The sequence below is a fragment of the Salmo salar genome, chromosome 11, assembly GCF_965601325.2.
Source record: "Salmo salar chromosome 11, fSalSal1, whole genome shotgun sequence".
Taxonomy (NCBI): domain Eukaryota; kingdom Metazoa; phylum Chordata; class Actinopteri; order Salmoniformes; family Salmonidae; genus Salmo; species Salmo salar.
The window spans coordinates 45,505,768-45,515,893 of record NC_138301.1 but is presented as its reverse complement, the minus strand read 5'-3'; the positions used below and the strand labels follow the sequence as shown (position 1 = coordinate 45,515,893).

At 44.6% G+C, this 10,126-nt stretch overlaps 1 protein-coding gene across 1 annotated transcript; it reads right to left on the bottom strand.

Annotated features, from left to right (window-relative positions):
- Positions 1 to 255: 255 nt before the first annotated feature.
- LOC106593118 (peroxisomal membrane protein PEX16) lies at positions 256 to 9,073 on the bottom strand. The gene is made up of 11 exons (XM_082957976.1): positions 8,851 to 9,073; positions 8,151 to 8,186; positions 7,952 to 8,028; positions 6,736 to 6,869; positions 6,005 to 6,102; positions 4,061 to 4,141; positions 3,816 to 3,962; positions 3,378 to 3,450; positions 3,032 to 3,151; positions 2,668 to 2,732; positions 256 to 2,472 (listed from the first exon to the last, which is right to left on the bottom strand). Exons 1-11 carry the CDS (start codon positions 8,975 to 8,977, stop codon positions 2,414 to 2,416), a joined length of 1,017 nt encoding a protein of 338 aa, XP_082814102.1. The 5' UTR covers positions 8,978 to 9,073; the 3' UTR covers positions 256 to 2,413.
- Between the last annotated feature and the right edge of the window lie 1,053 nt (positions 9,074 to 10,126).

The following is a 10,126-nucleotide window of genomic DNA, read 5'->3' as shown; positions in this document are numbered from 1 at the left end:
TATGGTTGCCCACTTAAGTTCATGGACTGAATCCTAATCGTCTGCATGACAAGGGCTGTGTTTACACAAGCTGCCCAATTCTGATCTTTTTCCCACTAATTGGCCTATCACAGATCTTTTGCAGAGCTGATCTCATTGGTCCAAAAAAAATCTGATTTGTACTGTGTGTGTAAACGCAGCCGTAGTAGCACATTACATAACAGCAAATGAATGGTAGTTATGAAAACCTACCTAAAACAAACAATGACTGGGTGGTACCAGATTATTACTCTGATTTATTCAACACATTTATAGGATTCATAAATAAAAAAACATTTGCACAATTTCAAATAAGTACATTAGACCTTTCCTTTTTCCTCTGGTAAGTCAACTTTTGAAAGGCACTCAGAGCCACAACATTCCACTTCCCCCAATCATCTTCAACAGCCACAACATTCCACTTCCCCCAATCATCTTCAACAGCCACAACATTCCACTTCCCCCAATCATCTTCAACAGCCACAACATTCCACTTCCCCCAATCATCAACACTTTTTTTCACACAGGGAAAACCTGGTTTCAATGTATTTCCAGATGGTTGTTTTCAAGTAGTCTGGATAAACTACGAAAATCGATTCTTAATTCTCAACCCCAATTAAGTAACAATTAGATGGAACGGCAGGTAGCCTAGTGGTTAGAACGTTGGGCCAGTAACCAGTAGGTAGCCTAGTGGTTAGAACGTTGGGCCAGTAACCAGTAGGTAGCCTAGTGGTTAGAACGTTGGGCCAGTAACCAGTATGTAGCCTAGTGGTTAGAACGTTGGGCCAGTAACCAGTAGGTAGCCTAGTGGTTAGAGCGTTGGGCCAGTAACCGAAAGGTTGCTGGATCTAATCCCTGAGCTGACGAGGTAAAAATCTGTCATTCTGTCCCTGAACAAGGCAGTTAACCCACTGTTCCTAGGCCATCATTGTAAATAATAATTTGTTCTTAACTGACTTGCCTGGTTAAATAAAGTACCTCTACTGGAACAGCACAATTAGGTAGTTAATACCAATAATTGAGAATACAGCATATTTAATATACAAATGTTAGATTCCATATCATGGTCACATACATTGTTAATTTGTTTTTCTACCCAATCTGACAAACATAAGGGGTAGGTTATGGCCCAATTCTCTCCTTCCTCCAATTAACGTCCCTTCACAGATTTGAAAGGAATTGACTAGTATATGAAATATGGTGGAAACTCCCACTAACCCATGCCAATCTAGATTTGTGGGAAGGAGTGAACAAGTGCACACTTTGGGAGAAATTAGATATTGGGACAGCCCCATAGAGAGAACTTCAACCAGCCTCAAGTCATTTGATGTAATGCTGTAGGACCAACTGCACAGAACCCATCAGGGCTAGCTGTAGTGGGTTGTTTAACTGGAGACATTTAGGAGGGATTGTTCCCAGTGACAGACAGCAAAACTGACTGACAAGATGGTGATCTTCACCAGCGGTGCCAAAGAGATCTCATACCACTCGGTCAATAACACCACTGGGTAATGTATAGTTTACAAAAGGAGAACGAAATCACACAATCAGAATCAATTCATCATATACTGGTTCAAGATCAGTCTGATGGAAGATATGACAGAAATCACTCAGATTACAAAAATAAAGAACAAGGAGGGAATGCAAAAGGCAAGGATCCGTAAGATACTCTGGCATGCCCTAGCAACAGAACGGAAGGATCCGTAAGGTACTCTGGCATGCCCTAGCAACAGAACGGAAGGATCCGTAAGGTACTCTGGCATGCCCTAGCAACAGAACGGAAGGATCCGTAAGGTACTCTGGCATGCCCTAGCAACAGATCGGAAGGATCCGTAAGGTACTCTGGCATGCCCTAGCAACAGAACGGAAGGATCCGTAAGGTACTCTGGCATGCCCTAGCAACAGAACGGAAGGATCCGTAAGGTACTCTGGCATGCCCTAGCAATAGAACGGAAGGATCCGTAAGGTACTCTGGCATGCCCTAGCAATAGAACGGAAGGATCCGTAAGGTACTCTGGCATGCCCTAGCAATAGAACGGAAGGATCCGTAAGGTACTCTGGCATGCCCTAGCAATAGAACGGAAGGATCCGTAAGGTACTCTGGCATGCCCTAGCAATAGAACGGAAGGATCCGTAAGGTACTCTGGCATGCCCTAGCAACAGAACGGAAGGGTCCGTAAGGTACTCTTGAATGCCCTAGCAACATAACTGCATGTTGGATCTTATTTGAGGGTCCCAGTTGAAATAGAGCAGATTAACCAGCACAGGTTTTCCAGTGAGTCTGTGGGGGACTAGAGTCCCTGTGTGTCTCTGGCTCTGTATTTTACTGAGGGTCTCCCTCTTTAGTGTCGATCCCTATCCAGCTGGCCAGGTGACCTTCAACCACCTCTTGCCCTCAGCCCCAGTTATAGAAGTAGATCTTCTGCCAGACAGGTAGGTAATCCATTAGAGGGCCTGGAAGGACAAGTGGAGGATAAGGTTAAGCCAATCAGGACAATGAACACATTAACTGACAAGATGCAGACTGGCAGAACTTGGAAGCCACAATGCATGTCAGCAGACAGTGGACCACCAAAAAGGTAAACAACGGAACAAATGCATCCCATGCCATTTTCAGATACTTGGTTTCTATAAAAAGTAAACACTTACGAGCAACCAACCCGACGCCGGGAACGTTGTCTGCCAGAAATCGGAGTAGGAACAGGATCTTTGTCCTACGTGAAACAAAATGGAAAGGTTTAAAAAGCAGCACACATGATAGAAAACATGCCATGTTCCAATGGTCATTATGGTAAAGAACTTCTCTAACACAGAGAATCTGTTGTAGTTCTGATTCTACTAACACAGAGAATCTGTTGTAGTTCTGATTCTACTAACACAGAGAATCTGTTGTAGTTCTGATTCTACTAACACAGAGAATCTGTTGTGGTTCTGATTCTACTTACACAGAGAATCTGTTGTAGTTCTGATTCTACTAACACAGAGAATCTGTTGTAGTTCTGATTCTACTTACTCAGAGAATCTGTTGTAGAAAGGGGAGCGGAGCAGGTAGTACAGAAGCAGAAAGGCTCTCCTCCTCACCTCCGCCCTCTCCCGCCGGTTCAGAGATTTAGTGTCACTCATCAAACCAAAACTGTGGAGAGAACAGACCAGGGGATACTTCTTTATCCCACTCATGTTTCAGTGCCTCCTTCATGACACTGCTTTTAAATGGCCTGTATAGAAGAGTATGTCTATGGCTATTTTGATTTAATAGTGGAACACATATCATGCATATATCATGTGCCCAGTCAGTGTGTGCATTTATTTTGTGATTACTCTTAGCACATGTCAGTGTAAAGAGAAGAGATCATGGTTACCTGGTCATTTCCATGGCTCCAGATACGAGCCACGGTTTCCAGGAGCCTCTCCCACACATTCCCAGGCAGAGCACTGCGTTTGGGAGCAGCGTTGAGGAAAACATACATACCCTCTGAAGTAACACATTCCAAAGTATAGACTGACTGGAGTTAGAATGAGAAATCCTTGGTTTCATTTACCACTGATTAGGTCAAATACTAGTATACTGTATATACAGTGCAGTGATGTATTCCACTAGTAAGGGATGTGCTGTTAAGATGAACAGAATGCTTCCAGACCATACAGAGCTATGATATGGAATCATGCAACCATTTCAGCCAATGTACTTTATAGCTGCTGTACCGGACCAGAATCTATAGAGGCAGTAATCATGTGATGACATTGTGCACGTTTAATTCTCTAGTGTCTCTGGCAGAGTCCCAGAGTAGGAAGGATACAGTGTACCAGCGGGCGTCCGATGTACATGGACTCTGCTATGGTCTCCTGGACCCCCAGGGCAGTGGGACTAGAGGTCAGATCCTCCTCCACAGCACACCTCTTCTCCCTACTGGGGGCTGCCCACAGACGGGCCTGCAGAGAGGGAGCTGAGAGAGAGAGAGGGGTAAGGGATAGTCCATCCCTGATAAATAGTATTGGCACAGTCCTGAATACAAACATTGCACTGGAACATGTGTAGTCTTACCATTGCCCAACGGCCTCATCACCCTCCCTGACCGCTGGCCCACGAAGGAGCTGTCATCCTGGTGGTCATCATGGTCCTCATCTGTAAGGAGGGAGAGGTACAGAAATATACACTGCTCAAAAAAATAAAGGGAACACTAAAACAACACAATGTAACTCCAAGTCAATCACACTTCTGTGAAATCAAACTGTCCACTTAGGAAGCAACACTGATTGACAATAAATTTCACATGCTGTTGTGCAAATGGAATAGACAACAGGTGGAAATTATAGGCAATTAGCAAGACACCCCCAATAAAGGAGTGGTTCTGCAGGTGGGGACCACAGACCACTTCTCAGTTCCTATGCTTCCTGGCTGATGTTTTGGTCACTTTTGAATGCTGGCAGTGCTTTCACTCTAGTGGTAGCATGAGACGGAGTCTACAACCCACACAAGTGGCTCAGGTAGTGCAGCTCATCCAGGATGGCACATCAATGCGAGCTGTGGCAAGAAGGTTTGCTGTGTCTGTCTGCGTAGTGTCCAGAGCATGGAGGCGCTACCAGGAGACAGGCCAGTACATCAGGAGACGTGGAGGAGGCCGTAGGAGGGCAACAACCCAGTAGCAGGACCGCTATCTCCGCCTTTGTACAAGGAGGAGCAGGAGAAGCACTGCCAGAGCCCTGCAAAATGACCTCCAGCAGGCCACAAATGTGCATGTGTCTGCTCAAACGGTCAGAAACAGACTCCATGAGGGTGGTATGAGGGCCCGACGTCCACAGGTGGGGGTTGTGCTTACACCCCAACACCGTGCAGGACGTTTGGCATTTGCCAGAGAACACCAAGATTGGCAAATTCGCCACTGGCACCCTGTGCTCTTCACAGATGAAAGCAGGTTCACACTGAGCATGTGACAGACGTGACAGAGTCTGGAGACGCCGTGGAGAACGTTCTGCTGCCTGCAACATCCTCCAGCATGAAAGGTTTGGCGGTGGGTCAGTCATGGTGTGGGGTGGCATTTCTTTGGGGGGCCGCACAGCCCTCCATGTGCTCGCCAGAGGTAGCCTGACTGCCATTAGGTACTGAGATGAGATCCTCAGACTCCTAATGCAAGACAATGCTAGACCTCATGTGGCTGGAGTGTGTCAGCAGTTCCTGCAAGAGGAAGGCATTGATGCTATGGACTGGCCCACCCGTTCCCCAGACCTGAATCCAATTGAGCACATCTGGGACATCATGTCTTGCTCCATCCACCAACGCCACGTTGCACCACAGACTGTCCAGGAGTTGGCGGCTGCTTTAGTCCAGGTCTGGGAGGAGATCCATCAGGAGACCATCCGCCACCTCATCAGGAGCATGCCCAGGCGTTGTAGGGAGGTCATACAGGCACGTGGAGGCCACACACACTACTGAGCCTCATTTTGACTTGTTTTAAGGACATTACATCAAAGTTGGATCAGCCTGTAGTGTGGTTTTCCACTTCAATTTTGAGTGTGACTCCAAATCCAGACCTCCATGGGTTGATAAATTGGATTTCCATTGATTATTTTTGTGTGATTTTGTTGTCAGCACATTCAACTATGTAAAGAAAAAAGTATTTAATAAGATTATTTCTTTCATTCAGATCTAGGATGTGTTGTTTAAGTGTTCCCTTTATTTTTTTGAGCAGTATATTTATGTCCAGGTAGTAGTTCCAGGTTGTCTAGATTGTAAACTCTGCAGTATATGGTCCGGTCCTGGTGCAACCCAGGACATTGGCACATTGGTTATAGCCAATGAGATAGCAGAACAAGAAGAGGACACAAAACTGCCCCAAAGTTGTTTTGAATCAAATTAACAAAGAGTGTCATGTTTAAGTAATATTGTTTGGATACAGCGGTATCTGCCAGACACCCTGCATTATAAAAAATAAAAAAAACGAGTTCAACATAAAATATGTCCGACGTGCAAACTGTTGACTTCTGTTACCGTTGCCGAGCTGTGCCTCCCTGTCCAGTGGGGTAATAGGAGGGGAAGTCTGCATGCCAGATCTGTACCAGAAGAGCAGTAGGAAGCGCAAGACGGCTCTGGAGAAATGTTGGACAGAGAGAAAAAGAACAGAGAGGGAAGTGAGGTGGAAGGAGAGAAATGGAATGGAACACCATGCAACATAACATCCCAGTAACCATGACGTTTTCCAACAATCAGAGACAATCTAAAGAAAAGCACAGTTTATAATATTAGACCTACAGGCTGACATTGTCTTTACTAATACATGTATCACTGAATATCTCATTGTCTTTACTAATCCATGCATCACTGAATATCTCATTGTCTTTACTAATCCACGTATCACTGAATATCTCATTGTCTTTACTAATCCACGTATCACTGAATATCTCATTGTCTTTACTAATCCATGTATCACTGAATATCTCATTGTCTTTACTAATCCATGTATCACTGAATATCTCATTGTCTTTACTAATCCACGTATCACTGAATATCTCATTGTCTTTACTAATCCATGTATCACTGAATATCTCATTGTCTTTACTAATCCACGTATCACTGAATATCTCATTGTCTTTACTAATCCACGTATCACTGCATATTTGTTTTACTTTGCACACTATACAGCATGTTGTAGATCGATGAAAAGGGATCCAGTTAAAGCGTTGGTTAGATATTGCTCCACGAGGGGCTCCTTCATTCCTTACTTAGTGATCTGGATGAGCACTATGACCAGCCAGCGACCTCCCTCCCCCCACAGCTTGGTGGCCCCCATCTCCAGGAACACCTCCAAGTACTCCACCACTGACAGCCAGGTGAGAAGCCTCTGCTGAGAGAGAGACTGAACAAACACAACCGCGCGCGCACACACACACACACACACACACACACACACACACACACACACACACACACACACACACACACACACACACACACACACACACACACACACACACACACAGCACACACACACACACACACACACACACACACACACACACACACACAGTTCTGATAGCACTTCCCTGTTTCAGAGTGTTTTCTTCCATTTTGTGCCCAATGAACACAACCCTGCACATATTTAGACTATTGTGGTTGACCTGGTGTAGGTGGACCTCACCATGGGTAAGGTTAGACTATTGTAATTGACCTGGTGGAGGTGGACCTCACCATGGGTAAGGTTAGACTATTGTAATTGACCTGGTGGAGGTGGACCTCACCATGGGTAAGGTTAGACTATTGTGGTTGACCTGGTGGAGGTGGACCTCACCATGGGTAAGGTTAGACTATTGTAATTGACCTGGTGGAGGTGGACCTCACCATGGGTAAGGTTAGACTATTGTAATTGACCTGGTGGAGGTGGACCTCACCATGGGTAAGGTTAGACTATTGTGATTGACCTGGTGGAGGTGGACCTCACCATGGGTAAGGTTAGACTATTGTAATTGACCTGGTGGAGGTGGACCTCACCATGGGTAAGGTTAGACTATTGTGATTGACCTGGTGGAGGTGGACCTCACCATGGGTAAGGTTAGACTATTGTGATTGACCTGGTGGAGGTGGACCTCACCATGGGTAAGGTTAGACTATTGTAATTGACCTGGTGGAGGTGGACCTCACCATGGGTAAGGTTAGACTATTGTGGTTGACCTGGTGGAGGTGGACCTCACCATGGGTAAGGTTAGACTATTGTGATTGACCTGGTGGAGGTGGACCTCACCATGGGTAAGGTTAGACTATTGTGATTGACCTGGTGGAGGTGGATCTCACCATGGGTAAGGTTAGACTATTGTGGTTGACCTGGTGGAGGTGGACCTCACCATGGGTAAGGTTAGACTATTGTGATTGACCTGGTGGAGGTGGATCTCACCATGGGTAAGGTTAGACTATTGTAATTGACCTGGTGGAGGTGGACCTCACCATGGGTAGGGTTCGACACAGCCCTTTGCGCAGAATGCCATCATTAAGCAGCACCAGCAGGTTGGAGGCAGAGTACACTGCAAAAACACACACAACAACAAACTGATCCACCAGTTGAAGTTCCTGAATGCTTCTGGTTTATGGTTATACTGCAGTCAATAAAACTTTAACTGTGAAATAAAGTGGGGTCCTAACCTACCCAATTCAGAGATTTCGTGGGAGTCAGTGAAACGCCCTGTGAAATAGACACAAAAACACTTGAGGACTGATGGTATGTCAAACTAATATAATGCTGTTTCAACAGAGAACCAATCAAAGAACTTGGCTAAATATTTCAGATAATAACTACATTTCATAAAGGTAGAGTTATGCCTGCCATGGGCCATGCCAGACTCTACACAGGACTACTGACAACACGATGTAACAAAGATGTATATTTAACGATTGAATCATGCACCAGACGCATGGCTGTGACTGTTTTTCATATGCTGAATTAGAGAATAACATTCCTTTGTTTTCATGATCAAATACGAGATTATAGTGTTGAGAGGAACATCAGGCGATACATGGTCAATGTTTTGGGAAGAGGTGTAGGCAATTAGCTTGGCAACTTGGATACATTTTAGAGGATGCTGCGTTCAAAATAAATGGGAACTCAAATCTCCCACTTCGACTTCAGTGCGTTCAAAACAAATGGGACCTCGGAAAAAAAATCGAGTTCCGACTTGGAAAAACTTTTTTGAACGGTCATCCAACACGGGAATTCGTGCCTCTTTCTGCAGCTCTGACTTTCCGACCAAAATATCACTGACGTCATGATTTGACCTCGTATTTTTCCGAGTTCCCAGTTGTTTTTGAACGCAGCAAGCCATCCGCTTGGCTTTCACTTTTAAACTCACCTGAAATGAGGTACGACAGCGTTCTTACGGTGCTCTCCAGTTGTCCAGTCGCTGCAGGGTTCTTCGTAACGTACTCCCGATACCGCTCGTAGAGCCGGGTCAGTTTCTCTGTGTACAGTTTAGACATTGCACTAAACTGCTAAATCAAAACATATACTGAAACGATCACCTACACATTATACTTCCGCAACTGAAGTATGCTTCCTGTGACGATAAAACACCGGAAGTAACTTTTTTTTAACGTTAGAATAAACGTAGCAGGTTATGAGACTATGGTTAATGTTTGGAAAAGGGTTAGGGCACATATCTGTATAAGATTGTTATATCTGTGGTTAGGGTTGGCGAAAACACTCTAATAACCCGCTACGATAATCACTTCCGGTCGAAGCTTTATCGAAGGGGCGTGAAAATATTATGTCCCTTCTTTTGACAGGGAGAAAACTGACTGCAGAGGGCGCCGAAAGCAAAGGTTTTGAGTGTGTTCGAGCAGTAAGCCAGGCGAAGCCGACTGTAGACAAGTCGGCGAGTGGAGTCAGGGAGGTGCGTCTCCGACAAGCAACAGTCTGACAACATAGCTGCTATTGTTTATAAACGTTTTTCTGCATACATGTCAAAATAAACTTTTGTATACCTCCATATCACACACTACAATGAATTGGTTAGAGAGATGTCTCAAATATAACTTTATTTTGTATCCCCCGTAGCTTTAGAAAGCAGTAAGGTTGTTTCCTGTTTCTTTCAAGTCTTTGGCAACATTCGCGTGGATCAAACAAAACACAAAATGATTGGTTTGCACATAGTGCCTCCCACAATGCAGGTGGCTGCATGGTGCAGTTGGTGAGAAGCAACTTCATAAATAAAAACGGCATGACCTTTGATCATATTATTTTTGTAAAGTTCATGCAGTCCACATGTAGGTGCAATTTGGTAATATTTGTATACACATAATGCAACACACTGAAAGTTGGTCATCAACATAGGTCAACATCTTGACAAAGGTGATCTACTCATGTGCTGAAGATATGTTTTAAAGAGACAGGCACAGGGGTATATTAAAGACAGGCTGTGGTCTCATGGAATTTAAAATTGAATGATGGGAAGTTATTTTCAGAAGTCTGACATTTTGGCTTATGCTACAATTCCCATGTCTATTTGGAGCCCTAGAAACGTTCCTCCCAGGCAGTCTTGGAAAAAGTACCCAATTGTCATACTTGAGTAAAAGTATAGATACGTTAATAGGAAGTTACTCAAGTAAAGGTGAAAGTCACCCAGTAAA